Raw genomic sequence first — 21,002 nt, 5'->3', positions numbered from 1 at the left:
CAAGCCAATGTTTCACCAATACTGTGTCTGTTAATATCATTAACTCTGAGTTCAAGTTAATGATATATTCCTGTTGTCTTTTGTTGAACTCTTACATTTAAATGGTGAGGATTGATGAGATTGTTGTGATACTGGCTTAAAGAAGCAGAACCTGAAGCTCTGAATTGACATACAGAATTGGAATGCTACAATTGCTAACATTGGTTAACAATCCGATCCAGATATGACGGATATGATTCCAGAGCTGCCTCCTCTGTGCAAAAACTGAGTGAGTGCTGTACTATTTGGGCTGAATTTTGTGAGCCCATCGCAGGTCCCGGCGGCAGACCCAGAAGCGAGTGCTGTCGCTCCATGTGATGTGTGCAGCCAGCCAACCACGATCACATAATAATTAAAGCAAAATACTGCGGATGCAGGATAGTGAAATAAAAACAGAACGTGCTGGAAATACTCAGCAGGTCTGGCAACATCTGTGGAGAGAGAAACAGAGTTAACGTTTCAAGTTTGTGACCTTTCATCAGAACTACGATCACATGGTGGCCGGCCATTTAACATATTGGAGACATGGGGCCTGTCCAATTGCACAATGGGGGCGGGCTCCAAGGTGCAGATTGTGGCGTCAGATGACTGCAACACAGATGTTGACACCATTTTTAATGCGTTGCCAGCCCTGCTTGTATTGATGCCTTTCAGTGAGACAGTGAACCTGGAGTGCTGCTGGACCCCTCTGATGGTATTTTGAATTCCTGGACCCCACTGCACTAGGACTGCTGACCATCAGGACAGAGATTGAGCAAACTGGGACCATGTCCGAGGCACGACACTGGGTGGCCCCACGGTTTAGTGATGCCTTTCTGGAGATTCTTCTCCAGGTTACAATGGAAAACTAAGAGGTCCTGTTCCCAAGGGATGGCAAGATGAGAATCTCCCGCCTGGCCAAGCAAGCCTGGATGGAGATCAGCAGCTGTGGGGTCACCCCACGGAACTGGGTCCAGTATCACAAGAGGGTCAGTGACCTCTTTCATTCTGCAAGGTGAGGCCTCCATATCTCTCTCCTCTTTGGAGCTTGCAAGTGGCCATGCAGGAGGGAGCGTGATATGGGGAGGGAATGACTACAAAGGTGGTGGCAGGAGGGTGAGGCATCATCACATCCTGGCAGATGCATGGCTGCATCTTGGCAACAGGCTGCCTTCTTTCACAGTTCAGCTCCATTCTGTCCCAAGAGCGGACATGGGGAAGAGCCATGCAGGAAACTCCATCAGGGGACAAGGGGCTGCCACTAGCATAACTGCACTGTTGCTCTTCCTACAAAGTCTTACTATGTCCCTTTATCCACTTGCAGGACAAACAGGCCTATAACACCAAGGTGACCTTGAGGACTGGCGGAGGGATCCCCAACCTTCATCCTCTAACGTCGGCTGAGGAGGCTCTGGAGCTGGTGGGGGCCCAGAGCGGCCGTTCAAAACCAGACAGTGAGACTGGAGTCTTCGCACAAGAGAATGAGGATTGTGTTCATTTGACCTCCACCACACTTCTGGAGATCCACATCATGCATGGTTGGCATGAAGAGAGCTCCACAACCTAACCCACAAATGTTTGTGTTCTCTCATGCAGGACTTGAATGCCAGAGGCAAGCACAGCCACTGCGACAGGGGGCCTGCCGTCGACCTCTGAGGAGGAGCAGCAGCAGTCAGAGGATGCACCATCACTACATTCCCCTGCACTTTCCACAAGCACAGATATTTTCACGTCGGTGGGTATGCGCTTGGGCTTAGATTCAGATCACAAGCTGGTGAGAGCATCACACACACACCCAAACTGCTGATGGAGGCTGTGACAGCCAAGGCCACTGACAGTCAGAGGACTGTGGGAGGCCAGGCTCATGCTGAGCCCCCAGCCGATGATGAGCCTCTGGTGTCAATAGCACAGAAGATGCTGCAGTTCCAGAGGCCATGTGCGGCCATGAACGGACAATGGAGGAGTCCATCCATGCCATAAGTGCTGCCATGTCTCAGGCATGTGAGCACATGCCTTCCTCCATCAAGAGTTTGCTGACCCTCATGGAGAGCCAGATCCTACTGATGTGTGCAGACCTGCACACCATTGCCTTGGCCATAAGCTCAACTCAGCAGCGACAAGGAGAAAGAAGGGCAAGGCACCTGGAGTCTTCTGCAGCTCCTCGTCCTTCCTGGTAAGCAGGGAGGTTCAAGTGAGTCTTGAAAAACAGGAGGAGAGGCTGACCTCCACAGCTGGTGGATCCCTTCTGGGTGCACTGAGTGTGGACAGCGGCTCCTCAGCCCCTCCGCCAGTGAGCCCCAGTTCCAGTAGCCGCGATACCTGAGGAGAGTCCTGCATCTGCGTAGCAACCCCTCAGCCGCCGGGGGCTTTCCAGGCCTCAGGCACCCAGAGGACGGCCACTGAAGACATCCCAGACCAAGGGGCAGTCTGACCAGCAGCCTGCCTCCATCCCAGCTGTTGCTGCATGGGTCACACCTTGTAGAAGCACACAAAAACATATAAAGAAGAGCACCTAGGTGCACTTGGGAATTCATGGGTGAATTACATTTGCCCTTTAAATAGTTTTCTGAAATTGGTATTATAAATGGAGCTCAAATTCATTGTAAAATGCTCTTCATCAGATGAGGACTTGTGATCAATCATGTCCTCTTCATGCAGTGCTAGATCGTGCAGAGCACAGCAGACCTCCATGATACACAAGATCCTTGCTGGGGCATACTGCAGGACTTCACCGGATCAATCGAGGACAGGCAGAAGCCACCCATTTTCTCATTGTGCAGTAGAAGCTCTGATGGGGGTCATGAAATCCATGCTTGCTGCTGTGTAGGCTCTTATGGCAATGCAGCAATCTGGGCTCCAGCAGATTACGAGGATTACTGGGGTGCTGCCCAGTGGGAGTGGCAGTCGCATCATGGTGCATAAGTCTCCTGTTCTCTTGCAGGATGACAACATTTATGCTTCCACCACTGTCACTCCACCAGTGCCCTTCCTGTTACCTCTCAGCCAGCCATCCCAGATTGCTGACACTCATCCTGAGATTCTACAGTCTGAAGCCGAACCTCAAGGTCCAGAGATGCTCGAGGACGTCCTGCAAAACCATCTGCAGTCTCCTCCAGTGAAAGTCAGCAACCTTCCACCAGCCATGCTGCAGCCACTAGATAGCTCTGCGTAGGAACACTAGGACAGTCAAGGACATTCGAAAGACAAATGCTAAGGGATTGTACAAGGGTGAATAGTCAATTTCTATCTGAATTATTGGATATTTTGTTGGACGAAGATTTTGTTGAGAAGATTTTTGTTGGGTGGCCTTTATTGTTGGATGGTGGCCAAACGGATGCTGTGATGAGGAGTCTCAGAAAAATGTGACAGTGGGGAATGGTGGATCCATGGTGATCAGGAGAAGTAGTTTCACTGAAAACAGAGTCTGATAATGCACTTTCTGACAGTCCAACCAGTTAGAAGAAGTCCAGGATGCCTCTTCCCTGCCTCCTCCTCCTCTTCCTCCTCCTTTTCCTCTTCCTCCTTCTGAGCTGGCTTCCAGATTCCTGGAGGTAACAGCTGCACTGCCATAATAGCAATGTTGTGGAGGACACAGCAGAACACAAAGAACTCTGAAACCCACTTCAGCATCTATTGTCAGGCTACCCCCCTCCCCCCTCCAATGGATGGTATATTGGGACATGTTGGTGACATCTCCCATTCCTGTCTGGAAAGACTTGGATGTATAAAAATTTATGGCGTTGGTGACCTTCACAGCCACCGGCAGAGCCGTTCTCACCCTGATGTGAGGCCCCAGTTTGAGCTGTAAGAGATGGCACAAATCAGTGACCACCTCCTTGTTGAATCTGAGTCACCTCAACCCCTCGATCAGGTGTAGGTAGGAGAAGTGTTCCTGAAAAGCCCTTGGTGTGTAGGGCCTTCTGTGGCGAACCCTCCACCTCCTTCATCCTTGTAGAGCTTCCCCTTTCTGCAGCCTCAGCTCAATCTCATGGTCATGTTACAGACCAAGAGGCACTGCAACTGCAGCCCCCATACCTCATTCAACAATTCCTGTGTCCTCCCTGACTGTAAGCACCAGCTCTCCATAAACACCTCTAAAAACACTGCACATTACTTCCACAAACTCAGCCTAAGCCGAAGTAAGTGAAAAGCACCTCACCTGCAAGTTGTTGTCTGGCCCTTTAAATAACTCTCTTGTTGGGCCTCTCGCAGCTGAACATATGTTTTTTTTTGGTGAGCGAGAAGCAAATATGTGGAATGGCCCTGTAGGGCTGAGTGACGTCATGTCAGCACCAGTTGGGAGGCTGGCAGGGGATGTCCATGCAAGCGCCCTTCTCAGCAATGTGGCGCCATATGGACCACACCAGAAGTGGCTGGAGGAACAGCAGCACTACAGATATAAGTTTTGCGCCCATTGAGTAAGAATAAACCCAAAGTATTCTGATTGGCAGGATATGATGAGTGATGTTCCTCAGAGATCTATACTGAGATTTTAGCTTTTCGCCATGTATATCAATGGCTTGGATGAAGGAATAGAGAGTTATATATCCAAATTTTTAGAAGCGAAGTTAGGAGGTACAGTAAGTTGTGTAGATGGGAGCAAAAAATTGCAAAGGGACATAGATTAAGTGAGTGGGCAAAACTGAGGTTGATGGACCTCAATGTGAAGAAGTACTAGGTCATCCACTTTAGATCCAAGATAGACAATTGAGAATATTTTCTTAATGGCAAAAGATTAGGAACTTTGGAGGGGCAAAAGATTTTAGGCAACCTTCACTAAAAAGCCAATAGACAGATAAAGTTTACAAAAAGAATAATGGAATTTTGACCTTTATCTGAAGGGGACTGGAATAGTTGGGTATTGGGAAAAATTCTAGAGTCCATTATCAAAGATTTTATAGCAGAGCACTTGGAGAACAGTGGTAGAATCAGACAGAGTCAGCATGGATTTATGAAAGGGAAATCATGCTTGACAAATCTACTAGAATTCTTCGAGGATGTAACTAATAGAGTTGATGAGGGGGAGCCAGTGGATGTGGTTTATTTGGACTTTCAGAAGGCTTTCGACAAAGTTCCACATAAGAGATTAGCCTGTAAAATTAAAGCGCATGGGATTGGGGGTAGTGTATTGCGATGGATAGAAAATTGGTTGGCAGACAGGAAACAAAGAGTGGCAATAAATGGGTCTTTTTCCAAATGGCAGGCAGTGACTAGAGGGGTACCGCAGGGATCGGTGCTAGGACCCCAGCTATTCACAATATATATTAATGATTTAGATGAGGGAACTAAATGTAATATCTCCAGATTTGTAGATGACACAAAACTGGGTGGGAGGGTGATTTGTGAAGAGGATGCAGAGAGGCTTCAGGGTGATTTGGACAAGTTGAGTAAGTGGGCAAGTGCATGGCAGATGCAGTATAATGTGGATAAATGTGAGGTTATCCACTTTGGTAGCAAAAAGAGGAAGGCAGATTATTATCTGAACGGCTATAAACTGAGAGAGGGGAATATGAAACGAGACCTGGGTGTTCTCGTACACCAGTCTCTGAAGGTAAGCATGCAGGTGCAACAGGTGGTAAAAAAGGCAAATGGTATGTTGGCCATCACAGCGAGTGGATTCGAGTACAGGAGCAGGGATGTCTTGCTGCAATTATACAGGGCCTTGGTGAGGCCACACCTGGAATATTGTGTGCAGTTTTGGTCTCCTTATCTGAGGAAGGATGTTCTTGCTATAGAGGGAGTGCAGCGAAGGTTTACCAGACTGATTCCTGGGATGGCGGGACTGACGTATGAGGAGAGATTGAATCGGTTAGGATTATATTCACTGGAGTACAGAAGAGTGAGGGGAGATCTCATAGAAACCTATCAAATTCTAACAGGACTTGAAAGGGTAGATGCAGGAAGGATGTTCCAGATGGTGGGGGAGTCCAGAACCAGGAGTCATAGTCTAAGGATACGGGGAAAACCTTTCAGGACTGAGATGAGGAGAAATTACTTCACCCAGAGAGTTGTGAGCCTGTGGAATTCACGACCACAGAAGGCAGTTGAGGACAAAACATTGTATGTTTTCAAGAAGAAGTTAGATATAGCTCTTGAGGCGAAAAGGATCAAAGGATATGGGGGGGAAATGGGAACAGGTTACCGAGTTGGGTGATCAGCCATGATCATAATGAATGGTGGAGCAGGCTCAAAGGGCCGAATGGCCTACTCCTGCTCCTAGTTTCTATGTTTTTATGATTACAAAGGGGAGGAAGTTACATTTCAGTTGAATAGAATCCTGATCAAACCCCATCAGGATTATGACATTTAATTTTGTAACCTCTCAGGAAGGATTACTACCCTTCGAACGGGTACAGCACAGACTATGCAGAATTATACTGGGGCTGTAAGAGTTAAATTATGAGGACAGATGGCACCCACTTGAGTTTAGAAGATTGAAGGGTGATCTAATCAAAGCGATTAATGGATTAAAGGATTTAATAGGGTATATACAGAATAGCTATTTCCTCTGGTGGGGGAAACTAGAACCAGGGGCACAAACTTGGGAGGAAAATCAGAAGCAGTTTTTTTACACAAATGGATGGAAATCCTTAACATCCTCTCCCAAAAGACTGAGGATGCCTTTTTCAAGGTTGAGGTTGATAGAATTTTGTTCAGTAACAGTAGGGGATACACATCAAAGGCAGGTAAATGGAATTGAGGTACAGATCATCCATGAAATGATTGAATGGTGGAACCGGCTTGAAAGGCTGAATGGCCTACAACTGTTCCTGTGAGGATGGCTGGTGTGGACAGCAGAAAATTTCTATCCATGCAATAGAGGATGCTTTTCTGATTGCAATTAAATGCAAAGGAAACTTTGGGGAAAAGTTCATTAAGGCATATTTCCAGAAAGGGGGAATCGATCCCTTGGGCCTGTTCCTGTTCAGGCCAGCAACACACAAACTGCGTGCTGCCTCCTCACCTAAATGATTTCAGCATACAGCCCAGCGAGAACATACTGCTGACTTGCTGCATGCTCAACAGGAAGCCCAACAGCATGCATGGCTAGCACCAACACACGGCTAACCTGTACCTTTTAAAGGGTAGCTACACTCATTCTGCAGAAGCTGCATCAGATTGTGGAAGACTTGAATAGAAAGAAAAGCATGGAAAATAGTTCAACAGGCAACAGAGAGGACTCCCAGGTTTTCTGATGGAGGCATTAGTCCAGCAGGTGGAAAGGAGGAGAGATATAAGGTGGAATTTTTTGCTCTCCCCCGCAGTGGGGTTGGAGGCGGGGAGAGCATAAAATCGTAGATGGTAGTGGGGAGGGTGGGGGATGCTGCCACCATCCCACCTCCATCGAAATTTAGTCCGGGCCTGGAAGACCTGTGAATGGCATTCCCGCTGCCAATTGAGGCCCTTAACTGGGTAATTAACCCCCAAAAAAGGGTCTCTCACTGCCACAGCCACAGTTACCTGTGCGGCGGGTGGCCCTTTCGCCACACAGGAAGCACGGTCGGAAAAAGCATGCAGGCTGCTGACCGGCTCCGGTGGGGGGAGAGGGGGCGGGGGAGGGGTCCCTCATTCAAAGGCATTTGTGCCTGAAAGAGGGACCTGGCATCGGGAAGGTGGTGGGCCGGCTGAGGGCCAGCCCCCTGCCCTTGCTGTTGACCCCCCTCTGCACCCTCCCCCACAACCCCACCCCGTGAGACCCCTCCCGCCCTGACCCTGACCAACCTGAGGCTTGGTTCCAGCGATGCTCTGCAGCCTCCGGTGGGTGCAGCTACAGCAGCAGCCCACCGCCTCCGAGGTGGCGCTGAAGTTGCCAGCCCCTGATTCGTGGGCAGCTCTACACAGGTGGGACTTCTGGCGATGGGGTCCTAAATCCTGTGGAAGGCCCACCGCTGTCCACGTAAGTGCCTGATTGGTACCTTCCTACCTTGTGCCCCTGCTCATGGAGTAACCATGGACCTCTTGCTTTCCAGCCCACTTGCCTTCCCTCATTCTAACCCTCGCCTTCTACATCTATGCTTTCAGAAGACCAAGAACTGCCATCTGGCCGACCGCTGGAGCCTCATGGTGAAGGGTGACAGCTACATCTGACTTCTAATGAAGAAGAACCATCACTTCATCTGACAATTGTAGCCACAAGCTCAGATACTGGCACTGCTCAAACTTTAGAGAGTAGTATAGAGTCAGGATCAGCATGTGGTGATTCACTGAGATTGAGTGAGCTGCAGCCAGGTAAGTGGGAAAGGATAGTTCATGTGCCAGCTCGCTCGAGGACAAGGTTGCAAATGAGTTCCACCACGGAGGACTTAGATGAGGACTTTGATGGGGCGGTGTATGGAGAACGCTGATGGGAATGCACACCGAGATGCTTGGTGCATTGACAGGCATGCCAGAAAGCTTGTGTTCAATGTCAAGGAGCATGGAGAAGTCCAGCTCCAACTTGGCACAGGACTTCACACAAAAGCTTGGAGCCTATCCTTTCCAGTGGGGAAGTGGTGGCCAACTCCATGACAGCATCTGCAGACCCACCCATGATGTACCATCTGGTGGCCAAGTCTCAGCTTCCATTGCAGTACAGGTGGAAGCCACCCAACATCTCAGTGCTGCAGTTGAAACTCAGACTGATGCCATGGGATCCACAATTGGTGCTATACAGGCTCAGACTGCTGCCATCATCGCTGCTCAAAGGGGTCTCATAGCAGTTCAGCAATCTGTGCTCCAACACTTTATTATGATTGCTGAGGTGCCATCCGAGGAGTGGCAGTAGCTCCGTGGAGCACAAACCTGCTGTTCTCTCTCAGGATGGAAACATTCGTGCTCCCACCCCTGCCACTTCATCAGTGACCTTGCTGTTGCCTGTCAGCTGGCCAGCCAGACCGCTGCTGCCCAGGCCAAGGTGGTGCAATCTGAAGCCAGGCCTTCAAGACCCAGAGCTGTTTGAGGTCATCCTGCAAGGCCATCTGCCATCTCCCCCAGTGAAAGTTAGCAGGCAAAGCTGCAGCCCCTGAGGTAGCACTGCGTCGGAGCACTAGGACAGGCAAAGGCACTCGTAAGACAGGCACTACGGGAATGCACAAGGGTAAATAGTTCAGTTTTATATGTATTATTGGAAGTGTTGTGGATAAAGTTGAAATGGAATGTTTTTTTTTTGTTGGTGGCTTTTATTTCAGGATTTTGGCCAAGAGAAAACTGTGATAGTCTGTAGCAGATGGATTGATAGGTGGGGAATAATGGAGCAACTGTGATGTTGAGATGACATCTTGGGAACTGGAGTCTGAGTATTCGCTGATGGTCAGTCCTTCCAGAGCAAAGGGGCCAAAATACCTCCTCCCTGACTCCTCTTACCTGGCAGGGGGAAGAGACCTTGATCCTGCTGGAGATGGTTTTGTTTGGGGGGGGTTGTGGAGGGATTCAGCACTGTTTTTGGCTCTTCACCCCTTTGGTGTTGTTCTCCAATGGTTGTTGTTTTCCTGCTGTTTTAGGTCTTGGTGCCTGTCCTGGGAAGACTTCAACCAACACCAGAGCTCCAGGCCAGGGGATGCGTAATACCATTAGGGTGGTGGTGAAAAATCGCAAAGGAGGTGCACCATGGACTGGACCTTCTTCATTAAGAGAGTCCTTTTTGAATGCTGTGGATTCAAAGCTGAGGACATCTTCTGTCTGCAGGACTTCCCTAGCAGCAGCTTCTTTGACATGACATTCAAGAATATGGTGGGATGTATGAAGTTCCTGAAGATCTTCAAGGAGAGAGAAAGTCAGGCACTGTTGTCGGTCCTCACGGCGGAGCCACTGTTTACGCTGCCATCGCAACGGCACCGGGTGGTCACCCTCCACCTCTACAATCCCCATATTCCTTTCATCGATGTGCTCACTTTCCTCACCAGGTACGTCGAGGTGGCTGGGAGCAGCATCGAGGTCTACGATCCATGTGAGAGTTCGACCAGCAAACAAAAGGCCAAGGTGACCTTGAAGGTGGATGCCAGTGGAGCCATCTTCGATCCTCCCTCCAGCTTCGCTATCAGGGGAAACCGGAGCTACTTAGTCTATGCGGTGAAGTCCAGAGTTTGTTGCACCTGTGGCAAATCTGGTCACATGGTGGCTAACTGCAGCACGGTGCTCTGCAGGAACTGCCAGCAGAAAGGCCACATGACAAAAGACTGCAAGCAGAGTAAGTGCTGCAACCTGTGTGGTGGGGCAGGCCAGTGGGGCAGTGGTTAGCACCGCAGCCTCACAGCTCCAGCAACTGGGTTCGGTTCTGGATACTGCCTGTGTGGAGTTTGCAAGTTCTCCCTGTGACCGCGTGGGTTTCCGCCTGGTGCTCCGGTTTCCTCCTACTGCCAAAGACTTGCAGATTGATAGGTAAATTGGCCATTGTAAATTGCCCCTAGTGTAGGTAGGTGGTAGGGAATATGGGATTAATGTAGGAGGGGATGTGGTAGGGAATATGGGATTAATGTAGGATTAGTATAAATGGGTGGTTGATGGTCGGCACAGACTTGGTGGGCCGAAGGGCCTGTTTCAGTGCTGTATCTCTCTACAAGACCTGCACAGAATGTTACCTCTGTTACGCACAGGCAGTGAGAATCAAGGAGAGGCATGAGGAAGGAATGGTGAACATGGCTGCTGCTGTGAAGGAGACCAGCAACCTCCCCCCACCAAGTCCCCCAGAGAGGAAAATGTATCTAAGGAAGACAAGGAGAAGAAGGAAGATGAAGCTGCAGCAAGCTGCCAAACACCAACCCGGTACCCCGAGCTTCCTCCTCAGCAGACAGAATCAATGGAAGAGGAGCCAGGAGGGGGACAACCTAGTGAGTGGCAAGTGGTTAAGAGAGAAACCACAAAGGAGAAGGCCCAAAAAAGTGAACAGGCCACCACCCAAACCAGTGACAAGAGGAGGCCAGTGTCTGAAATGGACTATAGCAGCTGCTCCTCATTGGATGAGGAACGGCCAGAAAGACGATACCAGCAAAAGAAGTGGCAGAATGCAAAGGAGCTGGAAGAGAAGCCCCCCCCCCCACACCACTCCCGCCACTCCGAAACACTGGATGCAACAAAGGGCCCAGCGCACCCCAACCCCTAAGTGCCAAGAGCAGTGAGAGGCCCAGCGCACCCCAGCTGCAGGATTCCAGGCGCAGCAACGTCCTTGAGGAAGAACAGAAGGGAGAGAAACCACCAGCAGAGGACAGTCCAAACCTTGCTGCCTACAAGTCCCCCCCACCACCAATCAATGTCACCCTGGTAGGACAAACCCTCCGTGAGTGACCAGGACAATTTTCTGAGCCCAACAACTGTGCAACAGTTTGCCAAAACTATGGGTATGCAGGAACATACCCAAGGACTGAGACTAGTAATGACACCTGGAGTCCATCAGGCAGAGGTCCACACATAACATTCTCGAGGCCCTGTGGGAAAAGGAGGTGGTGGATCCTGTCAGATGGTTCCCCGAGCAGACTGTCAAAGTCATTTGGCAGAATGCCTCATCACCAGAACTTTCAAACAAGCGCGAAGACGTAGCTTGGCTGGCGGTGAGAACGGCCCTTCCCGTCAGGTCCTTCCCTTGAGGCGGATGCGGTGGAGAAGAGACCGTTGTCCACCTCCTTCTGGAATTTGCCTTTGCAAAGCAGGTCTGGAAAGAGATGCAATGGTTTTTGTTAAGGTTCATCCCAAGCAGCTCCATAACACAGGACTCTGTGCTGTACGGGCTATTCCCAGGGACGCACATAGAGATAAATATCAACTCAGCGAAAGGTGCACTTTGAGCTGCTTGAAACTTGCTGGTCTTCCAGTGCAAAGAGTTGTCCACGACCGAGTGTTGCAGACTGGCACATTCCAAGGTCCAGGACTACGAGCTGAGGGACGCACTAAAGCTTGGGGTAGACGCCGCAAAGTCGCAATGGAGAAAGGCTACTGTGTCAGGCCATCCTGCCATAGGATAACGAGAGTCTGGACCTGTGTAAAACACCTCGGGCTGTATGCACCAGAGAATGTTTTGTAATGCAAATGTACATTGTATATAAAATGGAATGGCAAGAGTTATGAGGCACCTCATGTTCTGTATCAAAAGAAACTGATCTTTATTGCACTTTCTGAAATGTCCAATTTGAATTGTTTTTTAAACAAATCTTTATGAATAAAGTATATTTTGGGGGAAAAAACTCCTCTTCCTCCCCCTCCTCTTCTTCCTCTTGGGTTAGCCTCTCAATGTCTGGTGGCAAGGGCTGTGCCCTCATGGTGGCTAAGTTGCAGAGGATACACAGGACCATGACAAACCCGGACACACACTCTGGTGAGTACTGGAGGGTGCCCCCTTAGCGGACCAGGCAGCAGAACTGTTATTCAGAATCCCAATGGTTTTTCCACAGCTTTCTTTGTAGCTGCATGGCTCTCATTACAAGTGCGCTGTCCTCCTATGGGTGGGTGGCAGAAGGGAGTCATTAGCCAAGTGTATAATTGATATCCCTTGTTACCCAGCAGACTGCCTCTGGTTCTTTGTTGTGGCTTAATGATGGTGGATATGGCTGACTGCCACAGGATGAAGGCATCGTGGCTGCTGCCAGAATAGCAGGCATTCACAGAGGATTTTCTGGGCATGCTCAAATATCAATCGGACATTGATGGAATAGTAGCCCTTTTGGTTATGGAACATCTCACCTTTAACATATAGGGCCTGCAGAGCTACGTGTATAGAGTCGATTGCACCCTGTACCATTGGAAATCCAGCCAGCCTGGAAAATCCACATGTTCTCTCCTTTTGCTCCTGTCTGGTCAGTGAGAAGATGCTGAAGTGCCCTGTCCTTCTGTATGGGGCCTCTATCACCTCCCTGTTGCACGATCGAAGGCAAGCTGAGATGTTGCTTCCACCTGGAAGGATCCACTGGCATACTCATTGAGAGCAACGGTGACCTTGATGGCCAGAGGCAGCACTGTCCTTGCCCTGCCGTGCAACTGCATGTCAGGTTGTAGGCGATGGCACAGTTCAGTGACTACCTCCTTGATGGAACAAGATGGAGGTAGGAGAAGTGTTACCTAAATACTCTTTTTGGGTACAACCTTCGATTGAGAGCTTCCTCCTCCCTCTGAGCATTGATTCCCCTCTGTGCAGCCAGAGTTCCATTTCCTGCTGCTGCCCAAGAGGGACTACAACCATAGCCCCCATTACTGAACCAGACTTTCTCCTAACAGGCCAAACAACTCCTCTGACCTTCAGTCCCTTGAAAATCCAAAGTTAGCTCCTCCAGTAACACAACACAATAATTCCACAAACTCTGCACCAGCAAAAATAAGTCAAAAGTACCTCACCTGGAAGTTGGTAGGCCTTTAAATTGTCGCTAGCAGGGGGATCCCACGTACAGCTGAATGCTTGTTCAGCTGAAAGTGATTGAGATGGAGATAACTGGACTACGCAGTCTAAAATGACAGGACGTGCACTATATCAGCTTTAGATGCTGTTTGGCGTCACTGTCCGCCCACTCTGCATACTTCCGAGACACACATGGCACTTCTGTGCTGGAAAAGGCCAGAAGCAATCAGCCAACATTTTTCAGTTTGGAGCTTCCACAGCTCCAGCACCAATAGCGCTACAGAGCTCCATTTCACAGCCTTTATCCCTGTAGCTTATGTGAGATGGGAGTGCTTGATACTGGAACGGGATGACAAAACTGTGTTCTATTCTAACACTAATATTATTCACCTTGAACAGGTGCTTTGAAACAACAATTAGCGGAGTATTATTTTATATCTGTTCAATTAATGCTCGTGAAACTATTTAATTTTAGAATTAATACAAATGTCATTTTAGGTGGAATGTGAGTCATGAAATTTGAGATTTAGGATCTTTCTATAAAATCAAACTGCTAAGATTAGTTTTGATGTGTTATGTTTTTAAAAGTGGTTCCAATTAATTTTTATAGTCCTATTAATAAAAGTCTATTTTCGTCATATTTCCCTTATCCTTTGACAGCTTTATTTAAAGTTGCAATTGAATTTCAAATACAATGAACTATAGTGAGTTGTAAATATTTTCACTCATAAACCGTATGGACGAGTAGAAGGTATGTTACTTATAATCTATACAGACCTGCGGTAGGCATATTACAGTTATATTTGAAATATATCTTTTTAACCAATCAAAAGTACTTGTTTTAGGCATGATTGAATGCTATGCAAGAGAACACATGTCAACTGAACATTTCACTGCTGTCGTGAATGTTATCATGATATATTTTGCCAGCAGTAGTACATCTATCATAAATGGACTTAAAACTTACACAAAATGTACATTCTCATTAATGATAAGTGGCTAATTCATCTTACCACAGCATAATTAATGTTTTTTCCACAGAATAATTTTTCATTGTTTGTTGTGATGCATTTTCAACATTTTTGTTACCTTTTCTCTATCTGCATGCCTATCACGATCGATGTCATTTCCAAAAGATCTATGTAAGTATTAACCTGGTTTAATGTTTGCCTGCAGTTTGAGTATTCCTTTACAAGGTTGGCTTGTAACAGCATTTTTGAACTCCAGCATTTGTGATCAATCATGTACCAGAACTTATTTTTAAACATATTTTAAAAAACACAATGAAAAGAGATGCACATTATTAATTAATATCCAGTTCTTGTTCTGTATGTACTATTAACCATTTTAATCATCTAATATATGCAGAAATTTAATGATGGCTTCTCTGCATTGTCAACCTCCTTCTTGAATTAAGTTACTGATTTTACTTGGAACTTCCTGAACTCTGTGACTCCCTAAAATCTTGTCTGTATGCAAAAACAAGCTTTAAAAAGGTGATAGAAATATTAGTGGTATGATAATCACACAGTAGCAACAGTATAAGACTGCTAAAGGAGGAAAGCTGAGCTCAATATCTGGGTTTACTGTCAGTCATATGTAGCTGTGTTTTGAAGGTGCATTTGCTATGTTTAAAATGAAACATTGGAGGTGGGGTGGGTGGGAGAAAAATCTCATCCCACATTGACAGGGTGAATAAAGAAACATTATTGGCAGTATCCATGGTGCTGTCGGCATGCCAGAGTATCTCATGCTTGAAAAAGCACAGGATAGCATGTATGCAAGGGATAGGTAGGAGAGATCAGTGAAGCAGAAAGAGTGGAATATATGTACTGTATTTGTAGTCAATGTACTTCCTTAAAGCTTTGCACTTGCAACTCATTTCTTATTGGTTTATAGATTGCTGATATATTTCAAATAAATCTTTTCACTTTACCTTCATTCTGTGCTCATCTCCACTGATATAAGTTGAATAGCATTAATGCTGAATATGCTTATGTACTGCCAGGTTTACTGTGAGGTGGAACTCAAACGTAAAGCACTTGTGCAAGCTAATTCTGATTTAGCTGCTGCTGCAGAGAAACTTGAGGTCATTAGAAAAAAGCTTGCAGTAAGTAATATGAATTGTACTTCACCTCCTGTGAAATATACTTTGCTCTTATAAAAAAGAACTCTTATTAAAAGTCTATAATATGCATTGCCAATTAACTTTTGATGAATTACATCAGTGTAATTTATAAGTGTAATATCATTGCAGTGTCAACTTGATAAAACAAATCTATGTTTTAATGGCTACAGTGAGACACATTCACCAACGCAACAATCAATAAGTAACTCTGATAATGCTGGTTCCTTAATCCTCATATTCCTTCGATGTGGATAATGTGCAATGTATAACACAAGGCCACAGGTTAAGTTAGTTACCAAGTCATATGCAGTAGGAACTCTGATATTGCTGTGGCTGGATCATAAACCAATTACTACACTGACTACTGTGAAATCTAGTTCCTGGTGAATTGATCCTTGCTAACACTTTTGAATAATACAGTAGCTATTAAATGTCAAAAGCATTAATAAATCATTTCTTTTTAATTGATTTGTCCTGAAATTAATATACATTTAAAAACATATTCTTTGTTTTAGCATGTATTTAATTTGTACGCATAACACTCATCGTGGGAGCTTATAAGAATTACTTATGGATAATGTACACTGGAAAAAGTACATATTTCACAGCTGAAAGTATTTATTCAAAGGTTTGATTGAAAATATTGTATTACAGATGTTGTAATTCTTCTTCTTTGGCCTCCTTGTCTCGAGAGACAATGGGTAACCGCCTGGAGGTGGTCAGTGGTTTGTGCAGCAGCGCCTGGAGTGGCTATAAAGGCCAATTCTAGAGTGACAGACTCTTCCACAGGTGCTGCAGATAAAATTGGTTGTCGGGGCTGTTACACAGTTGGATCTCTCCTTGCGCTTCTGTCTTTTTTCCTGCCAACTGCTAAGTCTCTTCGACTTGCCACGCTTTAGCCCCGCCTTTATGGTTGCCCGCCAGCTCTGGCGATCGCTGGCAACTGACTTATGCCTATGAACAGCTACTTAAGGAAAATAAAAGAGAAAATGTATTATGAATACCAAATCTTTGCTTAGATCTATTTCCACTAGATATCACAAAATCTATTGTCATAGAATCATAGAATTGTTACTGCACAGAAGGAGGCCATTTGACCCATTAAGTGCATGCTGGCTCTCCAAGAGCAATTTAGCTAGTCCCACTCCCCTGCCCTTTTCCTGTAGCCCTGCGCAATATATATTTCAATACAAAGAAAGAATGAAAGTATGCAAACCTGTTGTTGCACAGTAAAAGAACATTTTGCAAACAAATGGCAAGTTTTTCATTAATTTACGGTATATTAAAGATAGATTTCACCAATTAACACTGATAATTATGGAGTGGCACAATAGCATATTGTTTAAGTCAGTAATATTATGCCACTGCAGTCATTTCTTCTGTTGCAGCCAAAGACTTCTGTGTCTGAAGTGAAGAGTGGAATTCAGTGTATAAGCATGCTAAAGCATCATCTAATGAGAGCAATCTGTCCTATGAAGTAACTAGTATCATAAAAACCTGCCGCATTAATGCAACTCTTCCTTTAACCTTCCATTTTTTATTTATTTTCTCACTCTTCCACACCAGGGCGGCGCAGTGGTTAGCACCGCAGCCTCACAGCTCCAGCAACCCGGGTTCAATTCTGGGTACTGCCTGTGTGGAGTTTGCAAGTTCTCCCTGTGTCTGCGTGGGTTTTCTCCGGGTGCTCTGGTTTCTTCCCACAGCCAAAAGACTTGCAGGTTGGTAGGTAAATTGGCCATTATAAATTGCCCCTAGTATAGGTAGGTGGTAGGGAAATATAGGGACAGGTGGGGATGTGGTAGGAATATGGGATTAGTGTAGGATTAGTATAAATGGGTGGTTGATGGTCGGCTCAGACTCAGTGGGCCGAAGGGCCTGTTTCAGTGCTGTATCTCTAAACTAAACTAAAACCAGAGAAGGTGAACAGATAACCTATGAAATTTGCTTTATAAACCTACACACAGCACTGCACCAAAAGACTCTGGGTGATATTCCCCAGTTTTTCCCCGTTGAGAATTATCTTGCCTCTTCTCAGTTGTAGATAGATTGACATGTAGAGAATTGAGAATGAAAATCCAATTCTTGTAACTCCATGATGTGTTGCGACTATGGGCTGGATTTTAGTTCTGGAGTTGGGACCCTGATGTCGGGTACATTTCTGGGTCCTGACCCCACATCAAATCAGCACCTGATAGCTCTTACCCCTTCTCCTCCCTCCCAGAACCATGATAAGGTTCCCCTTGTCCTCACCTTCCACCCCACCAGCCTTCATATTAAACGGATCATCCTCCTCCATTTCCGCCACCTCCAGCATGATGCCACCACCAAACACATCTTCCCCTCCTCTTTCAGCATTCTGAAGGAACCGTTACCTCTGTGATACCCTAGTCCACTCCTCAGTCACCCCAACACCTCCCTGCTTTCCTGTGGCACCTTTCCATGCAGGAACACCTGCCCTTTTATCTCCTCCCTTCTCACCATTCAGGGCCCTAAACACTCCTTCCAAGTGAAACAGCGATTTACTTGTACTTCTTTCAGTTTAGTTTACTGTACTCACTGCTCACAATGTGGTCTCCTCTACACTAGGGAGACTAAACGCAGACTGGGTGACTGCTTTGCAGCACACCTCTGTTCAGTCTCCAAGCGCGACCCTGCACTTCTGTCACTTGTCATTTTAATTCTCCACCTTGCTCCCACACTGACCTTTCTATCCTTGGCCTGCTACAGTGTTCCAATGAAGCTCGAGGAACAGCACCTCATCTTTTGACTGGGCACTTTACAGCCTTCTGGACTCAACAATGAGTTCAATAATTTTAGATCATAACCTCGGCCCCCATTTTTTTTACATTTTAGTTTTTTTGTGCTGGCTCGTTTTCTTTCCCCCACCCCTTGTTTCTTTCTTAATGCCTTTACTTTGTGCTCAGACAGCTGCTATCCTGTCATTTACACCTCATCCAAAAGCATCTTTTGTTTCTTCACTTGTCCCCTGACTACCTGCTTTGGTTTTGTACCATGAAACCTTTAGTCATTTAATCTCTCCTGCCCTCCACTCTATCACAGATGTCCCTTTAGTTTTTCTTCCACCCCCCCCCCCCCCCCCTCCACTTCACTTGCTGAAAACCTGTTCCATTTCTAACCTTTGTCAGTTCTGCTGAAAAGTCACAGACCTGAAATGTTAACTCTGTTTTTCTCTCCACAGATGCTGCCTGACCTGCTGAGTATTTCCAGCATTTTCTGCTTTTGTTTCAATGTTTTATCAGCTGGCTAATTAGTGGTAGGGGAGCATGTCGCCGTCCAATTAAGGAAGGTGGGTGGGCCCCCAACCCTGAGAGATCGGCATCCCACTGTCAGTCGTTGGAGTTGCCTAGGTATATGGGAGAGGGAGGGCTACATGGAAGCACCCTCTGAAGACTTTTTGAAAGTTGACAGACTGCTGATGTGGAGGGGGATCCTGTGGCCACAGCTGTGGCATCCCATGATCCTCCTCAGTGGGAGGCCTGCATGCCGACTGGAATATTCCAGGACCTGCTTTGAAAAGTGTAGATGATGAAACAGATTTCTTAATATTAAACTGTTATATCATGCCACATAATACTAAAATAAAATAGTGGATCAGGCAGAGCTCGTTTGGTGGTGCGGATAAACTAAAATAGGGCTGAATTTTTAAATGGCCGCAGAGGCGGGACCGGAGGCAGACAGGCCCACAATTTCCTGCCACCAGCCGGTGTGCTGGTTTGTCAGCATGTTCCCGCCTGGGCCGTTTTGGAATGCCGGTTCAGAAAGGTGACAGCAACCCACCCGAAAGTGGTGGGTAGCCAATTGGGCATCATGAAAGGTCTATTAAGGCCACTCTGCCGATGCCGACTGGAATATTCCCCCACAACCCACAGTGGTGGCCTGGCAGCTTTTTGTATTTTTTTAAGTCAAGTTTTAAAAAAGTGGCTAAGAGGTCACCTTCATGTTGACACATCCTCTCAGTTACTTACCTTTTACTGCAGCTGGGTGCTCCTCTGAAGCTGCAATGTCTCTGTTTGGCCCTCCAGCTTCAAGAACCCACCCACCGCTCTTAATTGGACAGGAAACCTGTCTCCATGCCAACTAAGGGGGCGCCCTGGTCAAAATTCCAACAAGTGACTATTTCCCCCCACTGGGGTGGATTCTGGACCCGGAAACAGACCTGACTCCTGTTTCCTGCTCCTGAAGTGATAATTCAGCCCTGCCTTTCTACATCATTCCATCATGAAGCACAGTCAACGGCTGGCATTGATGGTGTCTTTGGATATCTCTGAGTTGCAAAAGTGCATCCTTCTTACCAAGAAGGTCACTGTGGTTTGGGGACATAGCTAAGAAGAAAATTTTAAAAAGTAAAAATGCCCCAAAGTACTTCTGGATAAAATGTGTTAAGTATTTAAAACTCTTCCATTTGAATCAGCTACAAAATCACACTTGAAGTATAATATTTAAGAACTCCAATAAACTCAGATGGGCTTAGACAGAGCTAAGATTTTTAATCACTGATTTTGCCTGCCCCTTATACAGGTATGCGTAGATGCTGGAAACAGAACTTCAACTGTTATCTTGAATTTTAAAAAAATCGCACAGCCCCATTTAACAAAAATGTCATTGACAGAGAATTTTACAGTTGTAACTACTTTCAGGGTGTGACATTCAAAGGACTGCATGGATTCACAGCACCAAGGATATTAGAAAATGAACACCTAAAAATGCAAGACACCATACCATTGTACATTAGATCATGGATCGTTACCTAAGTTGTATCAAACAGGATTCCTTTTAAATATTTCTCTCTCAAATAATAAAAATTTTACTTTTGGTAAGGTGAATAGTTTCTACACCTTTGAATTTTGATAATCTATAATAATGTAGCAACAGCCAAACCCACGAAAAGAGTAACATTTTCAGCTATAACAGAATTCATTAAAATGGAGGAATCTAGTTAAATGCTGGGTATGAAGTGTATTTTAAATTGCACCTGATGATTAAGAACAAATGTACTGGGCATTTAATGTGTAGAAGGACTGCAAGATAATTAACTGGCATGCATAAAGATTCATGCTTTAGACAAAATTTTAATTTCGCACATAAATGTGCCTGATGTAGGCAGCATTTAATCACATAGCTGACAGGAGTAACTACTTTCATTTAACCTTGACTGAAGATCATGAATTCTAACAGGTTTAATTGGATACATCATTTAACAGAATGAACAGAGCAAATTTTCTTCAATTCATAGGTTCTGATTGACATGCACCAGCAATAAGGCCTAGTACAATTAAAGCTGATCTGCATTTGTGGCCCTGGCAGACATTGCCATAGTGATGTGACACTGTTTGATCATCATGGCACCAAAACTTGATTGAACTTTCACTTGTTTTGAAAAGGGCAGCACTTCAAATACAAAGAGATTCAGAGAGAAAATGGAGCTACTTTGAAATTATCTGCAAACATCACAATATGCATGTGCATTTATTCTCAGACTACTCATATTAATATGTAAAGAACAAAGTACATATGCTTTTTCATATTTAAAATCATTTG

At 46.0% G+C, this 21,002-nt stretch overlaps 1 protein-coding gene across 1 annotated transcript in view; it reads left to right on the top strand.

The window, feature by feature from the left end:
* The window catches only part of dnah9l (dynein, axonemal, heavy polypeptide 9 like), a 563,466-nt gene that overhangs the window by 390,292 nt on the left and 152,172 nt on the right, over positions 1-21,002 (top strand). The window contains exon 62 of the mRNA XM_068036275.1: positions 15,324-15,425. Within this exon, the coding sequence (XP_067892376.1) occupies positions 15,324-15,425 (102 nt within the window). The remainder of the gene's footprint in view (positions 1-15,323; positions 15,426-21,002) is intronic.

This window comes from Heterodontus francisci, chromosome 7, assembly GCF_036365525.1.
Source record: "Heterodontus francisci isolate sHetFra1 chromosome 7, sHetFra1.hap1, whole genome shotgun sequence".
Taxonomy (NCBI): domain Eukaryota; kingdom Metazoa; phylum Chordata; class Chondrichthyes; order Heterodontiformes; family Heterodontidae; genus Heterodontus; species Heterodontus francisci.
The sequence above is the reverse complement of the archived record's forward strand: the minus strand, read 5'-3'. Positions and strand labels throughout refer to the sequence as shown.